Below are 20,125 nucleotides of genomic sequence, written 5' to 3'. Positions count from 1 at the left end.
AAAGCGTGTGCGTGCGTGTGTGTGATTTGCCAGAGTTTGGAGAGATGATTTCACATAGAAAAGCAGCTGGTGAGAAAGTAAAACAGCTGGTCCCCATCCACTGCTTCTCTGCTCAAAATGGGTCCCTCTCCAAAGCTCCCCCACCCCACCCCTGCAAAAAGCAGCCAAGGATGCATGCAGTCAGGGTGGGGCAGGGCGAGAGAGGACGAACAGGCCCTTGGAGCAAAATGGGGGAGCCGTATGAACAGGACACAACCTGTTACCCAGGCCTAACCTGAAAGCAGTTAGAGTCAGGCCGTACTGAGAGGAACAGATAGTCTACCTGAGGGGTGGGGCCATATTGGGACCCTACTGCCTCTCCAGTCTACAGCCCCAAGTACTCACCACCAGGGGTGCTATTACAACACTGGGAGGATCCATTTTCCTACCCACACTAGGCCTCCTGGGTGTCATGGTTGACTCCTCAGGCTCTGCAAATTTCTCCAGGCTGACTGCATTTCTACTCCATGAAGGCCTGCCTGACATGCCTCAAACCGGCCTAAGTCAATTTCACCCTGGCGGGCAGGGAAAAAACAAACAAATATCCACCCATATCTGAGGCAGGGAGAAATGGTGTTTATTGGAAGAGTGCGCAAGAGATAGGTGGTGATGGGGACAACTCTGTGGTCTGTGTGTCGGAAGCCCAGGGGTGCACGATCGCCCTCCTCATGAACCCCACCTTGTCGAGTCTTTCCATGGCGGCTCCCTGTTTGCGGAGAATGACGTTGAATGAGCCAGAGGACCTGTGTGAAAGGAGCACAGTCCTGCAGTTCTGTGTATTTTAGGGGCCACAGCCCCTCAACCTTGTGCCTGCTTCACCAAAATCAGGGAGTCACCCCAGATGGAGAGAAAGTCACAAGCGGAGATCTTGTGTGCGCTGCTGGCCCTCAGGCAGCAGGGGGTATGCACTGTGAGTGGTGTGTTTACCCCAGTGTTCTCCAACTTGGTGCTCTCCAGCCAAGTTGGATTACAAATCCCATTAACTCCCAGCCAGCTATAACTGGTAACTACATGTTAATGGGATTTGTAGTCCAACGCATATGGAGAGCACACTCTCAAACAACTTCACATTTGTACTGTCCACCCTGACAATTCGATAGCGTGTAAACCAGCGTGGAGGAAGCAAAGTACTTTGCAGCTGAAGCAACTGCTGGACTAAAGTACCTTAAGGGTAAGGATGGCTGTACAAAGAAACAGGAGCCCACATGCTCTTTTGCCCCTGCGAGGTGGATTTGGTTTTCCTCCACCCTCCCTCTTCAGAAGACATGCATACTGCCCCCATGGGGAAAGAGTTTTCGTGCCAGCTTTGGCCCAACCCTCCATGTTTCTGGTGGGCTGTCTGATTTTTCTGTTTCTTAAAGCCCCTGTTGTACAATCAGATAGCAGATGGTTATTTTAATTTAAAAAAACAAAAACAAACCATAATTCTTTGTCCTGAACTGAAAAACCATTCTGGGGAGCAGTGGGCAAAGGTGATAGTTCATGATGTCACAGATGGCCATCTAAACTTGGTTTGCCTGAGCTTAGTCCTCAAGAGAAGATGGTATGTGTGAGACAACCATGGGCTGAGAGAGTGTTCTCTACAGCAGAGTGGCTCCTGTTGTTATGTACATCATTCCTTATCACTGGCTATAGTGACTGGGCTGATGGGAATTCCATTCCAGCATCTGGAGGGCCACAAGTTCCCCACTCCTGATCAAGACTGTCTCTTAGTTAGACAGCCTAGGCACAAGCACACCCTAAGACAGCCTCCCCCAACCTGGTGCTCTCCAGATGTGTTGGACTACAACTCCAATCATACCCAGCCAGGCTGCCCTAAAAGCATGCCTGTGTTTCAAACTTTTATCAGTGTTAACTGCCATGCCTCCTAACCCCACACCCAGCAAGTCATTCTGGGAAATGTAGTTTGGTGAGGGTGATGGGAATCCTCTATTAAGGTGCCCTAGACCCTCTCACAGAACTACAATTCCCAGGAATTCCAGTGGAGATGGAATGACCCATTTTAAACCAGGTTTCATCTGAAGTTAGATGTGCCCTAAGTTTTCACATAGCATGAGCAGTTACCCCAGCTGTGCCGATCCTTCCATAACCCAATTGGTCTAAATTTCACAGCAACCTTTGGTTACTGAGACAGAACCCACCACCACTACCTCCCTGGACACCTTCATATGCAGCTCCCTTAGGGAAGTGTCCAGACACCCCCTCCCCAGGCCAAAGAATGGTTTTGAGCCCTATGTATGCATACATTCCCTCCACTTTGTAACACCACATAAAATGACAGTAAGAATTTAAGAGTTAGAATGGCATGATCCATTGAAGGTGGCACCTCCTCTTTCAATCACATCTCTTTTTTGACCAGCTATAAAAATACGGCACGGTCCCCAACACAGAAGGTGTTCTTCTCTCCCCACAACCCCTTTAAAAAAAAAAAAACATGAGGTTGCCGCTGCTCTGGTGCAGTCCATTCAGGGTGGCTCCTGGGAATTATAGCTTCTCCTCCATTGCCGCAGAGGCTTGAGATGGCACAATCCAAATGGTTTTCAAAGTTGGCACTTTCCTTCCTATGCTTGGTTCAATAAAACAAGATGGTATGCCACAACCAAGGTAAGATCTGTGCTTCCCATCCTCAACCACAGTGCATCTAAACCAGTGGGACAGTCCAGATGTGTGCAGAGCTGGCATTGTCCTCATGGTTCAAGCAAACCAGCCTGGTCTCTTGAACACGCCATTTTCTTGGACTGCAGCATTTCTCATCCTTCTGTGTTGACATGATGTAGTCATGGCAGGTAGAACGAGGAAGACCCGTCTGCCAAAATTTTAATCCAAGGTGGCTTCCGAAGTTGTTAAAGATCCAGATGTACACTAGTTGCTTCCAGCCAAGATGGAAGCATCCAAAACCGGTGCCATTCCAAACCTCAGTGTAAGTGCTTCGTGATGACACAAGAAGTTGATGTCATGGAAAAACCCACGTTTGATTAATCTATGGTGGCTTGTTAAGGTCAGCGATGCCCTGATCCATCTGGTGTAGCTGGATCATTGGCTTCATCGGTCTCGAGATGGACACCTGATTGGAAACAACACGAGTTCATGGGTTTGGTTAGCCATTCATGATGAGGTATGGCCTTGACACAACCCAAACATTGGTGACTTAATTCTTCCAAGGGAGCAAGTGGACTTGGCACTGACAGAAACAAGACCATCTGCAATGAAGCTAGATGTTGACAATTCAAACACCGTCATTCTTGCCCATTCAAGCTGGTACCCAGTGCTGCTATGACCTTCCAGTTCATAAAGGAGAATTCTCCCCCTTTTCCTTCAGGCCTTGGGGACCCAGACAGGCTACTAGTGCCCCATCTACCACTGCTCCACCATTAGGTCTATCATGTGGTTGACACCAAGATCAGGAGAATCAAAAAAGTCAGTGCAGAAGATGCTGCCGCCGACAGGGCTGGTGGAGCCGAGACCTGATGCAGAGCCTGAGGTCAAGGCCTCCAGCCAATCAACGGGGTCAAATCCGGCACGGGTCCCACTCCCTCGCCAGGCATTTGGGGGAGACGGGGGCATCTCCAGAGAGTCAGGGGAGAAAACAGAGGACAGCGAGTCCAACGATGCTGAGGAGGAGGAGGCCGTCAAGAGGAAATCGTAGGGGCCGGGGAAATCAAAGATGGCAGAGGTCACCAAAGGAAGTTCGCTGCTGGGCCGGGGCTTCTTGGGTGGTGATGCTTCTTGGTGGGCCAGCGGGGATGGGGCAACTCGATCGGGGACTTCTGGAGTCAAGGCAGGTGCTTGAAGAAGGTTGCCTAAAAGAACATCAGGAGAAGAGAGGATAAGCTTGGGCACAGCAGCACACTACTGAGCTTTCCTAACCCAGACCTCTGAGTTGAGGCTCGCAAAGGCTGATCTGCATAACCTGTTTCTAAGCCAAGACTTCTCACCGGAATCTGAGCATGTGGCCGCATGCCTCTCGCTACTGAGCAACCAATAACCACGTCCCACTTACCTGGGTTTAGGGGCTGTGTTTCCAGGACAGAAAACACGATTCTGAGGCTGGAGACCCAGTTACCCCATCTTTGTTCCTGGTAGCTTGTATGTTTGCTCCTAAGCTTCTCCTCCAGCTGTTTGAAGGCTATGCCCTGGTAGCAAGCCCAAACACTGGAGCCATTTTCTCACCTGTACACATCAGCGGTTCCTCTAAGATATCTTCAATAGATTGGCTTGGCACCAGCTGCACAAAGGGAAGGAAAGAGAAGAGCAGTTGTAAAGGGCTGTCTCACCCAGCTCTGGGGCAGGGCTCTTTTTTCTATTGTGCTAAGTTTCAGCTATGTTTGAGGCAGAGGCAAGTTGTAATATGGCCCAGGCACTTGTCCTCAGAATTTGTTTTCAAGGCAAGGCTTTAGCCCTGGAATATGTGTTGTTGTTCTTGATGAGGATGATGATAATGTGCCCCTGCACTTGTGCAGAGTGCATTTCTCTCACCTCTGAGTCATCATAGCCTGATCTCCACAGATCTGAGACTAGGAGGCACTGAGGCAGGCTTCCAGGTCACACAGGCCGTGAATTCCAGGCTGCTGTGTGCTCCAGCTTTTCTGCTGTTTTAAGAAGGTACCCACTGTGAAACTGTAACATTTGGATAATACTAGACACTGTTTTCTTTGGTTGGTTTTTCTGGCAGCTCTCCTGTACCTTCAACATTTGTGCAACTGCACTCAACAGGTGCAGTTTTCTCCACCATCGAGGTGTGATGGGGAGGCCTGACCAGTTAAATTTCTGTCTTATCATGTAACCCCCCCCTAACCCTGCTAAAGCAGGGGTGGGCAACGTGTGGCCTTCCAGATGTGTTGGCCTACAACTCCCATCATCCCTCACCATTGGCTATGCTGGCTAGGCTTATGGGACTTGAAGGCCAAAACATTGGGAGGGCCACAAGTGCTAGAGGGGTGTGCTGAGCAGATGATTGAGATGACACTTCCCCGACAAGTCCTAAAATATATGCAAACAACACCTGGTACTCCTGTGGGGAACGAGGGGAGGACATGTACCTTGGCTACCTCTTTGTACAGGCTGTCAGTACAAAAGAAGATCACCTACAAAGAGGAACATGTCGAGGGAACTGATATCGAGGGGGTGGGATGTCATGTGAACATACAAAGCGGTCTTATCCTGTGTCAGGTCCTTGGTCCATCTAGGCCAGTACTGTCTGCTCTGACTGATGGCAGCTCTCCAGCCTCGAGGCAGAGGAAGGTCTTCCCCCATTGCCTGCAACCTGATCCTTCTTTGAAACTGGAGACCACCAGGATTTTGCTCCTCGCTCAGTGGGAACAAGAGACAAAAGAGCACGGAGAAGTTTGATCAGCCAAAGTAATGGTTCTCATGCATACAGCCTTTGTTTTACAAACAAAGCAAAAGTGGTAGGAAGTGGACAGCCCCACGAAGGTGTCAGAGGTGGGTTGAGGTCGGTACCCCCCTGCCCCACAGTACCTGAGCCTTTTGGATGGCCTCTTGGAGTTCCTCCTCAAGGGAACGGGTGCCTGGAGCTGGGTCAGGGGGGCTGGCTGTGATTTCAAGGGGCAGCTCCATATCAGAATGAATGGGCTCACAGGATGGAGGGCACAAAACCTAGTGGAAAAATGGAAAAAATGTAGGGGGTGGTCAGTCTAGCTTCTTCAGCCCCAGGCAAAACCCCTTTTCTGAGTGTCTAGCAGTTATTTCTAACAGCCACGCTGATGTTACACCTTCAGGGCTAAAACTGACCCTTCCAGGGGAGCAAATCCAGCCTCCCAGGAGTCCCAACTTGGCCCTCCAGGGGTCCCCAGAAGGCCACACCCCTTCCTCAGGCTCTACCCCCTATTATTTGGTAGTTTCCCAGCTTCTGCCCTCCTCCCCACCCCCACGCATTGTCAAAAGCCTGAAATACGTCTCCAAAGCCTTAGTTACTGGCAATAAGAGGTTCAAGCTAAAATATGCTGGAATGTGGCCCCAAGAGGACCTCTCCAAACTGGGAGAATGGGCATCAAAATGGCAAATGTAAAGTGATACAGGTTTAGGCAAAAAATCACAACTTCAAGTATAAGCTGGTGGGATCTGAGCTAGCAGTGACTGACTAAGAAAGGGAGCTTGGGGTTGTGGTGGACAGCTCAATGAAGATGTTGACCCAGTGTGTGGCTGCAGTGAAAAATCAATTCACTCTCCAGCATGGAATCTGGCCCTCTGGCTGAAAGAGCTTCTGCCCCCCGTCCCTAGCAGGTCCCAGGCACGTTGGTAAACAGCTACATTGGTCACGTGTAGCACCTACCCCAAATTGTGCTCTGCCACATGACAGGCACATGCAAACAGCTTCTTGCCCCACTTTCCAACGACGCTGTGGTGGCCAGGGTGTGGGGGGTTTTGGCCCAAGGACCACCAGCTGCTGACCACTGTCCCATAAATTTTGAAATCATCTGAGGCAGGAGGGAAGAGACAGGGTTTGTGGCCCCTCACCAGGAGGTCAGTCTGAGCCTCCATGATCTGAACATCAGATAAGATGTGGAAATAGGCGAATGCAATCAGGTTTCCACAGCTCCCTGGCAGGCAAGGACAGAGCCCCACTCGTTCATCCATGGCCCAGAAAAAACAAACATTACAGGAGAATGCAGTTTGTCGGGGCAGAGCAATCATCACTGATCCAAGGGTCAGAACATCTTCTCTATCAAGAAAGGTTAAATGCAGCCCAATCGGTGTTGGGCTAGGACTCCCATCATCCCCAGCCAGCATCAGTAGATTTGGTACTGATGAAAGGGCCTCCCTCTTCACACAACCCATAATGTGCTTTTGGGATTCCCTGCCACAAGATGTGGCGGTGCAATGGCCGTGGGCTTTAAAGACTTTAGAAGGGCTTTAGATAAATTCATGGTCTTTCCACGACTCGGACACAGTGGCTGCCTGGAACTTCCACGTTTAGGCAGAGAATGCTATTGGATACCAGGTGGGGGTGGGGTGGGGGGGGCAGTAAGAGAGGGCTGTTGCCTTCGGGCTCCATTTCCCAGAAGCATCTGCTTGGCTACCATGGGAAGCAGGATGCTACACTAGGTGGAATGTTTTCCTGATCCAGCAGGACTCTTCTTCTGACCTGGCTTTGTGTGGGTTAGAATAGCCCTTAGTTTGATACAGCAAAGCTTTGAAGAAAAGTTACACGGGGTCAGAGTTGGACACAGTGTGCCTCCCCCCAGCCCCAGTGAAGCCACACTGGCTGGCAGCCCCAGGCATGGTCCCTGCCTTGGGTCACCCTTATAGCCCCCTGAGCAATGGGTCTCTCCACTCCATTCCCCTGGGGGGGGGGGTCTGCTCCACAGCAGGGGGTAGAAGGTAAGTATATAAAGTTGTCCCTCCATCTGCTAATCTCCCCTGGTTTCAAACTCCTTGGATGGCAGAGTATGTGCTGGTTAGGCAAGTCTGCCTCCAGTGCAGGCCCAGCCCAAGGTATCTCGCCATCTCAAGTGCGGCCAGTCGACCTGCTGTTTGTGCTGCTGCCGCCACCCCACTCCTCCCACCCCCTCCACGCTTGTCTGGCCAGCCCACTGGCTGGCCTCCCACTCCCTAGCTCAGCAGGTTGCTCACTCCTGCCAGCCTGGCCACTGCTCCTGCCTTGTCCCCAACTGTCACAAGACATCCAGAGGACCCCGCCGAGAGGTCAGCCAGGGCCATCCTCTCGTGATAGCTCATAGGAGCCCCAATGGCGGCTAGAGCACAAGGCAGGAGTAACTGGGCAGGTAGGAGCAAGTGGCCAGCCGGCTGCCCAGGCAAAAGAGGGGCTGGCCAAGCAGGCAGACTGGGCGGGTGGGCAGTGGCTGAAGTCAAAGCTGCCTGTGGTAGGAAGAAATGGTGGGCCCTCATGGCAGGGCAGGGAGAGCAGCGGGATTCGCCTCTCTTTCCTGCTCCACCACCTGATGGGGGCGCATGACCCCGCGTAATGATAGGGCCGGCCCTGCTCTAGTGGCCGAAGATGTTACTGCAGGTTTAAACCACCTAGACACATTTAAATCAATTAAAATTAATGTGTTTTGAAAACAAAATAACACTGAGGTGCACACTCTTGGGGTCCCCTTAGTATGCATGCCAAGTTTCAGGTGCCTCGGCTTCACGATCTCGGTGCTAACAGACAGACACACATCCTCTTTTTTTATTGCAGATGACTGCGCAACCCAGTCTGCCTCCTGACACCCCCTCTAATCCATCCGGATTCCCCTACCTTCCCTTGTGCAGACAACCCAGGCTTGCTCCCCTCGCTCCGCTGCGCCAGCCCCTCGAGCCCTCGGAGATTAGCCCGGGCATGTTGGCTTGCTCACCATGAAGCCGTCCTCCCTGCCTCCGCCCTCCTCGGTGCACTCCCTCTTGGGGATGTACGGCGGAGGAGCCCCCTGCTGGCCGGGGGGTGGCAGCGCTGCTCCCTTGCGGCGGTTCTTGATCCGCTTGTGCATCTCCAGTTCCACATGGAGGTCATCGTTGCAGTGGTGCTTCTGCTCCTGGTGGAGCTTCAGCGCCAGGTTCTCAGCCACCCGCTGCTTCTCCCGCAGGGCCTGGGCGTCCTCATCAAGGTCGGATGGGGACAAGCGGGTGCTGGAGAGCGGCACCGGCGGGGGCTTGGCCCGGGCCACCTGGTAAGGCTTGAGGCGCTCCAGCAGGGCCGGCTTGGTGCCCGAAACGGGGAGCCCCCGCTTCCGGAGCTGCTGGCGGAGTTCGGAGACCTGGGAGTCAAAGCAATTAGGTGGCAAAAGATGCTATGAAACGGCCATCCCGACACCGCTGCCTTCCAGATATGTCAGACTACATTATCCCCGAGCCATCATAGCCATTGGAGAGAACAGGAATGTTTTTCCTGTTCCCTAACCCCAGTGCAAAGAGCAATTTGATCTGACTTGTTGAGGCCATAAAGGGGGGGGGGGAGATTAAAGCCCCCTACCACCACACCAAGGTTCCAGTCCAGCTCAGGGGTTTCTTGTTCTGGCTACTAGCTAAAGAAAAAACAGATGTGCAACCCCATGCGACATGAGAAAGGCCATTTCTAGTTTGGCCTAGTAACAAAACCGCTCATGCAGACGAAGCAGCTATTTGCAAATGTACTTGATTTGCAGGCTCCAATGCAACGTTCCCCAGCTGGGGGCCCTCCAGACATGTTGCACTGCATGCTGGCTGGGAATGATGCAGCCCGACACATCTCGAGGGCACCAGGCTGGGGAAGGCTGCTCTAATCGCAGAATAGCCAGCGCATGCAGAATGTGGCGCGTGTGGGGCAGGGGCTAGGGACTCGTCTGCCCCAGCTTACCGTCAGCTCTTCCAAGTTGGCAGGTAAGAGTTCCGGTCTGGGCGGCGAAGGGGAGGTTGGCGTGGCGGGAGAGGGAACAGGGAGCGGAGGAGGCCCACTTGGTGGGGCGGGTGTCCCAGGGAAGCTCAGGACCTGCTCTGGAGCACTGCTTATGCAAAGGAACAAGAGAGAGAAAGAAATAACCTTTGGGTTGCTCCCAGGCCAACCTGACCTCGTCTTGAGTTTTGTCTGGGAAAAGAATCAAGAGACAGTGTCAGCCAATGTGGGGAACCTCCTTGCTTGTGGCTTGCTATTTATTTATTGTATTGCATTGGTATTCTGCCTTTCCTCCAGAGACACCCATGGACCCCTTGCCCCTTCAGTTCTTACAACACGTCTGTGAGGTAGGCCAGGCTGAGAGAGAATGACCAGCCCACGGTCACCCAGTGAGCTTCATGGCCAAGTGAGGACTAAAACCCAGGTCTACCCAGTCCCCCTCCAACACTGTAACCACTACACCACTCCGGTTCTCTCTAATTTACCACACAAGGTTGCTGTAAGGGGGAGGGGGAAGAATATATGCTGGCCTGGGATTTTCAAAGAGCGGTTATTAATAATAATGCTATTAAAAAATAACGTTCAATATATTCATTCGTGCATTTATTACATTTATACCCTGCCTTTTTCCATTTATATCCCATTCACTACATCTTTACCCCACCCTTCCTCCAGGGAGCTCAGGGCAACATGCACGGTTCTCCTTATGTCTGCCATCCTATCCTCGCAACAACCCTGTGAGGTAGGTTAGGCAGAATGATTATGTCTGTGAACCTTGTGGGGATTCGAAGCTGGGTCTCACTGGTTCTCATCTGATGCTTTTACCCAGGGGTGAGGAACCTACAGCCTGAGGACCAGATGTGGATCCTGGCCTAGTTTTAAACCCCACCCATTTTGGCTCCTCCCACTTCTGGCTCTGGCCACACCCACTGCTGAAATGCAGATTCCTACAGCTTTCAGCTGAGGTAAGATGGACCTCAAGAGGAAAAAGGTTCTCCATTCCTGTTATAACCACTTGAGAATTGGCATGATGAAGTGCAGGGGTAAGCAACCTAGTGCCCTCCATATGTTTTGGACTACTACTCCCATCATCCATGACCCTTGGCCACACTGGCTGGGCTCATGGGAGCTGTAGACCAAAACATCTGGAGGACACCAGGTTGCCAACCCCTGATATAGCAGGCCTGTCGCACCTCTCATCTAACCTACCTCGCAGGGTTGTTGTGAAGATAAAATTGGGGAGGGAACCACACATGCTTCCCCAAGCTCCTTGGAGGAAGGGCAACATATAAATAAGTTAATGATAAAGAAATGAACAAATACACACTGGCTCCCTGTAACGGAGCCTGACCACCTTGTGTGACACAGTATGAGGGAAACAACCACACAGCCCTAACGCTGAATCTGAACAGACTAAACGTGAACCAGGCAGTGGCTGAGGCAGGCCCAGCAGTAGTTCCACTGGTCAACCACCAGAGCGACTGCTCCCCAAGCTGTACTTGTGGAAGTCCCAACAGAAAGCACTACCTGGCTGGGACGGCGTGCAGGGCTTGAACACAGAAGGTGGCCGGCGGCGCTGGCGTGGGCTGCTGCTGCTGGTTCAAGATCTGGAGCTGCAGAAAGACCTGCTGCTGCTGCAGGAGGCGGGCGTAGGCGGCATCCATGGGCACTGGCGCCTGTTCCCCCTTCTGGTCCGGCGGCATGTACTGGTGGTACTTGAGCTTCTTCACTTTGGGCCGTGGCTCCTTCACCTTCTTTGGGCGAGGAGGTTTCCTGGCCTCAGAAACCTTGGGTGGGGCCTGGTGAGAAGAAACGGGGAGAGGTGAATCTAAGTACAGGAATGGAAGCAGCAAGGAACAAGCTGCGATGCCCAGAAAGCAGTGGAGCATAGTGGCTAGAGCAGGGGGAGTTGAGAGCTAGGCCAGGTTGCCACCTTTTTCTTCTTGGCAGGGCCACAACCAGCTGCCCAGTTTTCCCACTAGGTTATTTATTTGTTTACTTATTAGCCTTCCCACTAAAAGAGCCTTCCAGGCAGTTCACAAGTTCTGCACTATAAAAGACGGCGATGAAGAATAACAGTCAACGGTCCTTAGAACAGATTTCATGGAAAACCAGCAGCACAACTGCCAAGAAAACGATTTCAGTCAGTAAAATCAGCCTCATTAAACTGACCAAGATAAACGGGACAGACTTAGCCAGGGAACTAAATGACAGCAAAGATGACAGGAGGCAAACCTTCCCTGGAGAAGGAATTCCATAACAAGGCTGACACCAACACCACCACTAAAAAAGCCTTTTCCCTCCTAATATGCTGGGAGTTGTAGTCCAACACATCCAGATGGAATCAGGCTAGGGAATGCTGACACAGACTGGGTTTGCACAACACGCTAACCCACACTCAGTGGTTAAGCGTGGGTATGTTGTTGGGTTGTTCAGGGTGGTTAACAAGCCACCCTGCCGAAAATGTCCTGGGTTCAGAGAACACGCTAACCCACGGTTCAGCAGTAACCCACACTCAACCACTGAGTGTGAGTTAGTGTGTTGTGTGAACAGCCCCACAGTGTGAGAAACAAGGGGGCTTTGAAGGTGGGGGGCTGGAAACAGTGCCTGCTAAATGTTGTTGCTGCCGCTAATAAGCCTGGGCCCCCAAACTTTTGTCCCAGTTCAGAAGCAGCAGCAGGCGACCAGAGTGCCTCCCTGGATTACACCGCCAACCTGTGGCCCGTACTTTTCTCTGATGAGAACAGTGGAGTGCTTCCACCCAACCGTTGCCTCTTCCCACTGGGCCCAGCTCGGCCAACGGTCCATCTCTACCTTGAGGAGTGAAATGGAGGGCTTGGCGAGGGGGCTCCCCCCTTGGAGAGGGAACTCTGCCTCAGAGGTGGAGGATGACGACACAGGGGGCTGTGGATCTGACAGGATCGGGGGTAGGTCCAGCTGCAGGGAGAAGAGGGAGAAAAGAGAATCCAAGCAGCCTGCCTCTGGCCTCCTCCAGCACCCTTCAGACGTTCAGGCTGCTTAGGTGCCTAATCAGCAGGCATACGCCATGTTTCCCATATATATGGCCTTGGTCGCCTTGGTGGATGATATGAGGAGGGCTCTGGATAGGGGTGAATGCTCCTTCCTTGTTCTCCTCGACCTCTCAGCGGCTTTTGATACCGTTGACCACGGTATCCTCCTGGACCACCTGGAGGGGTTGGGCATTGGAGACACTGTATTGCGGTGGTTCCGGTCCTTCCTCTCCGGCAGGTACCAGAGGGTAGCACTGGGAGAGGAGGTTTCGGACCCGTGGCCACTTACTTGTGGGGTGCCACAGGGTTCCATCCTCTCCCCGATGCTATTTAACATCTATGTGAAGCCACTGGGGGCTATCATCAGGAGGTTTGGGGTGCAGTGTCATCAATATGCGGATGACACGCAGCTCTACCTCTCATTCAAATCTTCACCAAGGTTGGCCGTAGAATCCCTGTCCAAATGTCTGGAGACGGTGAGTGGCTGGATGGGAGGAATAAGCTGAAGCTCAACCCTGACAAGACCGAGGTACTTTTGGTGGGAGACAAGAGGAGGCTGGGGGATGTTGACCTGGTGTTGAATGGGGTACGGCTACCCTTGAAAGACCAGGTCCGCAGCCTGGGGTCATTTTGGACTCCCAGCTGTCCATGGAGGCTCAGGTGTCAGCTGTGAGCCAGACAGCGCTGTATCAACTCCATCTGATACGGTGGCTGCGCCCCTTCCTTCCCGACCATCTGCTCCCATTGGTAGTACATGCCCTGGTCTCCTCTCGTTTAGACTACTGTAATGCGCTCTACGTGGGGTTACCCTTGAAGACGGTTCGGAAGCTGCAGCTGGTACAGAACGCGGCAGCTCGCCTGATTAAAGGCAGCTGCCGGCGAGATCACATCACTCCAGTGCTGAAGGAGTTGCACTGTTTACCAGTTGTTTTCCGGGCCAAATTCAAGGTGTTGGTTTTGACCTTTAAAACCCTACATGGTTCCGGCCCAGCCTATCTTAAAGGAGCACCTCCAGCAACACCAGACAGGCCGCTTAACAAGATCAGCCTAGGATGGCCTTCTCTCTGTCCCATCAGCCAGGACAGCTAGACTGGTGGGGACGAGGGAGAGGGCCTTTTCTGTGGTGGCCCCCACTCTGTGGAACTCCCTCCCTAGGGAACTCCGTCATGCCCCCTCTTTAATGAGCTTCCGTCGTGCATTAAAAACGTGGTTGTTCAGGCAGGCATTTGGGGTGGGTTAGGGTATTTAAAAAAAAATGTTTATGGTAAAATTTTATTGTTTTAAATTGTTTTATGGTGGGTTGTACATCGCCCAGAGTGGCTGGGTGACCAGTCAGATGGGCGATTAATAAATTTAATAAATAAATAAATATGGCCCAGTCAGTGTGGTGTAGCGGTTAGAATGTTGGACTACTACAGTGCCAGAGTGGAGGCTGGTGGCTCTAATCTCAGTGGGGTGGTTAATCCACTCGGGGCTTCAGTCAGAACCAATCAGAACCCTAAAGGAGCTTTAGAGTTCTGACTGAAAACTGTAGTGGATTCCCTGCCCCACTAACATCGGAGCCACCAGCCTGCACTGCTGTGCCATGAAGTTCACTGGGTGACTCTGGGCCAGTCAGTGATTCTCAGCCTAACCTACCTCACAGGGTTGTTGTGAGGATAAAATGGAGAGGAGGAGCATCATGCCTTGGTAACCTCAGAGGAAAGGCAGGATAGAAATGTAACAAACTAACAAGTAAGTATAGTTTCAGTCAAGAGGTGGTTGAGAATGAGGAAGACCTGAAGCAGTGGGCCTGAACGGGAGCAGCAGGAAGTGGTGTTGCCGGGGGAAGAGTAGATTGGGCTGTGTCAACAGCTGGCCCAGAGCTGCAAAGCCAGGATAGGGGGACATACGGTAGGGCTGCCCCATTTCCAGACTTGTATGAGAGAAAGGAAGGAACAAAGGAAAACCCCAAATACTGTACTGAAGAATGGATACTCTTTCATGTGTAGCTGTATGAAACAGCTTCAGTCACAAACCCACACCATGACTGTAGTTATGAACAAAAGCTTGGAGGGAAGGGGGCATAGCATTGGGTCAGGGCAGGCTTCAGGATTTGGGGGCCTCTAGGCAAGAGATCACCAATGGGCCCCTTAACCCACAAAGGATGGAGGGGGCTGAGTGCCCAGAGAGCACCTCAGAGTAATCTGTTCAGATAACTCATGTAGTAAGCTAATCCATATGCTGAATATTATTAATTATCATAATCATTATTATTATCATTACAACTAAAGGGCAGCTTCATTATTTTGCACAGCAGTACTGCTCAGGAACAAGCCCTCCCCCCTGCCACTGCCCTAGGTTTTGTCTGGCTTCCTCTGACCTCCTCTGCGAGGCCCCCAATTGCTTCAGAGACCTTCGCAACTGCCCAACTTTGTCACCCTTTGGGAGTTTGCACCATATGAAGCTGGGGAAAGGCAAAAGTGGGGCGAGGGGTTCTGGCTCATGGGTGAATTGGAAACGGCTCCTGAGGAGCACAGTTCTGTCATTTCATCTTAACCCTCTGGTTCTACCAAAGTTTAACCTTGGATTGGTTCACACAGGAGACTGCAGGAGTGGCAGTCATGGGACTGAATGTGGCAACTCTAACCTGAGACTCCCATCCCAAGAATAGTAGATGAGGCCTAGTTACTTATCTACTGGTGGGATTTGTTGAGTAGAACACTGAAGGGAAGCCTTACTGAGGCCTGGAAGAAGAGAGAGCAGCCTGCCCCCCGCCCTAACCTCAGTGGTTGTTATTATTCCTAGGCCTTGCGATGTTCTGAAGCACCCTGTGGAGGGCAGCAAAACCATATACTTTTATTTTACACACAGGCACACCAGGGATGTTGGAGAAATCCATTTGGGGGGTGGAGTTGGATGGGTTTTCTTAGGCTCAGCCCCATGGACTTCATTTCAGTTCCCGCTGCAGCACCCAACTCAATCTGCAGCAAGTCTGGCCAGTTTGAGGATTTTCCAGGAATTTTGTGCGGGGGGGGGGGTGTTCTGCCATTTGTGCAAACTTCTGAGCAATTTTCGCAAATTACTGTAATTTGTGCAAATTGTGGAACCTTCCCAAAGAAAATGCGTAAAAAAGTTCCCGGATTTTGGGCAAAAGCATGCAGCTTGGCTCACAGACGCAAATCAAGTCATACATGCCATAGATCTCTGTCAAGCCAAAAAGAACCAGATTTCCCAGCACATGCAGAGACACCAAGGCCTAAGTTCAATTCCCATCCCATCCCCAGTATTTACAGTGCTACATACTTTGAAGTGCATGCACTTAATCTTAAACTGATAAATATAACTTGGACTCAAAAAATACTCAAGTTCTCCTCTTGCAAATGCAGAAGGCATTTTTGACAACTCCGTTTGTTTGCTGTATTTCTTTGCTGACCAGGGCAATAGCTACAGGAGTGAGAGGCCTGTGGGGGCTTTTGTTTTAAATATGTAAGATAGAAGGAAAAGTGCACGGACAGCTACCCAATTGCTGAGTAGGTAGTAAACCCTTCACCTCAGAAATAATTTCTGGCTCCCAGGTTCCCCGCCACTCATGGCCTATATAGTGTGTGAGGGCACACATTAGCTGCCCCCCCAATGGTCAAAAAGCCCCCCGCCTGAGCAATGCCACCATCTCACTTTGCAAGGAACTCCCCAAAAGGTCAGAGGGCAACGTGAGAGAGTTCAGTTGTGTGCCCATCTCACTTCTTTCAACGTAAGCCCCCCCACACCAAATCCTGGAGACAGCATTGTTCCTTCCGCATTTCCCCTTTTTACTTAGTCCTACTTCATCAATACACGCACACAAACACATGATGTGCAGCCAGTTGCTTACTTGAAAGGCTGCTCCTGAGGCAGAAGGATTCCCATGAGCGCTACCAGGAGACAGTGCAAAGCATGGGGATGAGGAGGACGATGAGCTACAGAGATCTTCCTCGAAGTTGAAGGAATCAGAAGCAGCGGGAGTTGCCTCTGGAGATGGTGTTGAGAGAGTGAGAGTTTGGTATTATTACAGCAGAGTGGGAAAGGGCAATGCTAACTCCTTCCCGTTGCACTTTTTCTTTAGTTATGAAGCTGGCGAGCCCATGGCAGAGCTGGCTTTCAGTCATTCATTCATTCATTCATTCAATTTTTAATCCACCAAATAACAACTGTTTTCAAACCCACTTCTCCCAGTCCAATTCTCTAGTCCCCATGTCACCTTGCTCTGTCCTGCTATGATACCTCCTGCCAGAGAATGCCAGAGCTTACGTACTTTCCCCATGGTCCCATTAGGACTTGCCCCTCCATGAGCTTTTCTACATGAGGCTGTTAATCCGCTGCATCTACTTTCGGTTTCATTGCAGAATTGAGATCTGAGCACTGAACAAAGAGTGTTTCCTTTCCTGGTTGTCCACTACATAACCTCTAGGTGGCCCTGTGGTGTAGCAGAATAGTGCAATTACACAAGGGGAAACAGTGTTTTCTTTCGCTTTCTTTAAATAGTACCACATTTTCCCTGCTCGAAATGAACTCGCCAAAAGTGCTGCTTAAAAACAGAAGTGAAGCTGGAGAGTCAAGTTGACATCTAAAGAACCCATAAAGAACTGTGAGTACAGAATGACAAGTGCACAATAAATGCCTCAAGTAGAAAAGCTCTTTATGTGGTCCCTGGATCGCTCTTTCCATCCCATGAGGTAGCCTTTCCTTTTAGGGAGAACTCAAAACATCCTCCCTAAGCCATTACCCGCCACTTCATCCTTGATGCCCGGATCCAAGGGAAGGATATTTTTCTTCACCAGCTCAAGCGGCCCAGGGCGGTGTAGGATCTTCTCACTCAGGTCTTCAGCCAGGCGAGCCTTTTTGTCCTGCAGCTCAGAAGGGTCCCCTGGAGATACTGGAGTGGTGGAACAGAGGATGACTGAGTGTTCATGGGAAGTAGAAGAAAGAACATAAGAACAACCTTGCTGGATGAGACTGGAGGTCTATCTAATCACTACATGGGTGTTGAACCTCTTCCAGCCCAACAACCAAAGTCCATTTCAGAGGAGCTCTCAGGGGCCACATGCCAGAGGTGGGTGGAGTCAAAGGCAAAAGGGGTGGAGTCAAAGGCAAAAGAGAGCAGGAGCAAAAATATCAGGCATATTGTAGCGTGAAGTTCTTCCTGCCAGGAACTTTTTTTCTTTCTTTTTTTTTTTTAAGAGGGACACTTCTGTTACTAACGTTTGTGAAAATAAGCCCTCCACTGCTCAAAGTTTTGGAAGCTTCACCAACTCTCCTGAATATTGCGGGCTTCTTTTCCTCTCACCCCACATTTTATCTTCACCCCATCCCTCTGATTCTGCAAAAAAAGTTCCATCCAGAACGTTTGGGGCAGACCTAGATGCAGTGGCCCAGGATATCTGGGTTTAGAGGAAAGGAAGTGTAGATTAAAAGGCTAAAGAAGAAAGGTGGGGTCTGACAGTCTGGACTCCTGGGTTCTCCAAATGATGAACAGATGAAGTGAGGTTAAACAGGGGACTCCAATAACTAGGAGTCCTGGATTTTATATCAGTATTGTAGAACCCATGTCTTCCTTCAAGTAGGTGATATAGGATTGGCAAAGATAAATAGGACGCAGGCAGAAGTTACTCCCTACCTTCTGGTAGCTGACCCTTAGCAGGCCCAGTCTTATGGGGCCGGGGCAAAACTTTTGGCTTTGCAATCTCATTGGCCTGCAGAGAAGCAGGGAGAAGTACATCATTAGCAACATGCCCAGCCACCCACTCCCCCTGGATTCCTGGATTATAACAACCACGGCCAGTGCACCTAAGCCTTGAACAAAGATCTTCAGATAGCTAAAAGCCAGAACTGCCACCATATCTGCCTCTCCCCTCTCTCTCCAGAGCCCCTGCCTCTGCCCAGCCGCCCCGCTAAAACACCCAACCACTGAGTTTGGGCAGCTGCAGTCTAGATGGGCCATTATCCAGTTTCCACAAGCGAGGGTGAGAGAACTTCGTAGCCTGGAATGTGCCACTGCAATGCTATGCTACAGTAAGCAAGAGGGGCCCATTTAAAAATCAAATCTATGTTCTGCTCAGTGTAGCAGTGGCCACATCCAGGCAACTGTATTTTGGCTTAATAAGCTCAGATACAAATGAGATTTCTGACTGTGCACGCAGGCCTTTCACATGAGTGAGTGAACAAACCAGCAAGTCTTCCATTAACTATCGTTTTCCATTTTTATCCAAACTGGAAAATTATGATTAACAGCTTCAGCACAACTCAGAATATTAAGCCATGATTTGAAGTTGGCTTAATATTTTGGCTTGTTCTGAAGCTGTTACCCATAGCTTCCCTGTATGGACGAGACAGGATACTGGTGCAGTGGAACCAAGGCTCACAGGGACACACCTCTGGCACTTTTTTATTAGTAGGAATGCTGATATCATCTGCCCCCCAGACTTCTCTGTTCTTTCTGAGTTTAGCTGCAATCCTCACAGTAGCTAGGAGAAATGAACACAAAGCATTTGTAATGCAAAGCATTTTGTAATGTTGTAATGCAAAGCATTTTGGGATGGCTTGATTTTGAATGGAGAATTAAGCCCCATTAGTTTTACAAAAGACTTGCTCCTGGAAGAGATGAAAACTGGTTTGTTGATATGGATCAACTCAGTTGCCTGCATTGCACTCTCCTTGGGGCATGGCTGTGGGAACTATTGTAATGAGTGCCTGCACTTCAAAATTTACCACTACACCGTTCATGGAAAACTTTCTGGTTTGCTTGCTCCCATGACAAAGTGAGAACTGAAGGGGCTTTGTGCACAGGCAAAAAGCTCATTCATCACTCAGCTAACTAAGCCAAGACAGCCTCCAAGTATGAAGTCTAAAATGACAGCTATCAGACTAGCAACATGGGACTCAGTGGTAAAGCACAAGCTTTGCATGCAGGTGACCCTGGGTCACAGGTAGCAGAGAGAGAGAGAGAGAGAGAGAGAGAGAGAGACCTTTCCCTACCTTAGACTTTAGAGAACCAGAGCTAGTCAGAGTATCAATATAGGAGCAGGACTGACAGGTTGCCTTCTCCCATATGAGCCCCCCCAGTGTTGAGATCCGGGGAGGCTCATCCCACTGCACCTATCAACACTGTTGGATGGTGGGAGAGGGGCGGGGCTGGAGGAGCTTATATGCATACCTGGTGAGCCAGCAGTCAGAGGTGGCAGCTGGTGTGGAAGACAGAGTTTGGTCAAGAAGCCCCTCACAGTGGCCAACTGCCTGAACCCTTGAAAGCAGCCTGTCTAATGGCATGTTAGGACAAGCCCAGCTCCAGCAGCTTCTCACATGTAACTGGATTCCCCAGATCCCATTTACACTCACCCGGTTCTGGCCCTGTGTCCCGTTGGGCTGCGAGAAAGTTGCAAGGGGGTTGTTGAGCACTGGAGGACCAATAAAGGGAGATATGTTAGCATGGCCACCAGAGGGAATTTTCCGTTTTCTGTTCATAGGTCCTTTTCTCCTTTGGGAACATCTTTAAGATAACCCAAGACTTCCAGTGAAGGAACCAGCTGCCATTTTCACAAAGAGGTGGCTTTCCGCCAAATCAAACAGGATTTTATCACCCCACAGGGATGAGGAGATTTGGGTTAGAATTCCAGGTGACTCCTGGATCAACCAATAGTTTCAGCATGTCACTGACCCTCTCAGTTTCCTGTGCTATTAAATGGGGGTAATATTATTCAAGGCTACCTACATTCTGCATGGCCAC

The 20,125-nt window shown here is 50.7% G+C and overlaps 1 protein-coding gene across 1 annotated transcript in view; it reads right to left on the bottom strand.

The window, feature by feature from the left end:
* Positions 1-594: 594 nt before the first annotated feature.
* Positions 595-20,125, bottom strand: part of MAMSTR (MEF2 activating motif and SAP domain containing transcriptional regulator) — a 29,960-nt gene continuing 10,429 nt past the window's right edge. The window contains exons 4-14 of the mRNA XM_084805663.1: positions 19,738-19,796; positions 18,020-18,095; positions 17,129-17,278; positions 16,238-16,374; positions 12,188-12,310; positions 10,901-11,172; positions 9,338-9,482; positions 8,361-8,759; positions 5,518-5,655; positions 4,210-4,264; positions 595-3,839 (exon numbers count right to left, since the gene is read on the bottom strand). Of these exons, the coding sequence (XP_084661789.1) occupies positions 3,394-3,839; positions 4,210-4,264; positions 5,518-5,655; positions 8,361-8,759; positions 9,338-9,482; positions 10,901-11,172; positions 12,188-12,310; positions 16,238-16,374; positions 17,129-17,278; positions 18,020-18,095; positions 19,738-19,796 (2,000 nt within the window). The 3' untranslated portion in view covers positions 595-3,393. The remainder of the gene's footprint in view (positions 3,840-4,209; positions 4,265-5,517; positions 5,656-8,360; positions 8,760-9,337; positions 9,483-10,900; positions 11,173-12,187; positions 12,311-16,237; positions 16,375-17,128; positions 17,279-18,019; positions 18,096-19,737; positions 19,797-20,125) is intronic.

This window comes from Heloderma suspectum, chromosome 6, assembly GCF_057233095.1.
Source record: "Heloderma suspectum isolate Gila_16-S chromosome 6, 16-S_ref, whole genome shotgun sequence".
NCBI classification, from domain to species: Eukaryota; Metazoa; Chordata; class Lepidosauria; order Squamata; family Helodermatidae; genus Heloderma; species Heloderma suspectum.
Note: the sequence above shows the minus strand (reverse complement) of the source record. Positions and strands in the feature narration are given on the sequence as shown.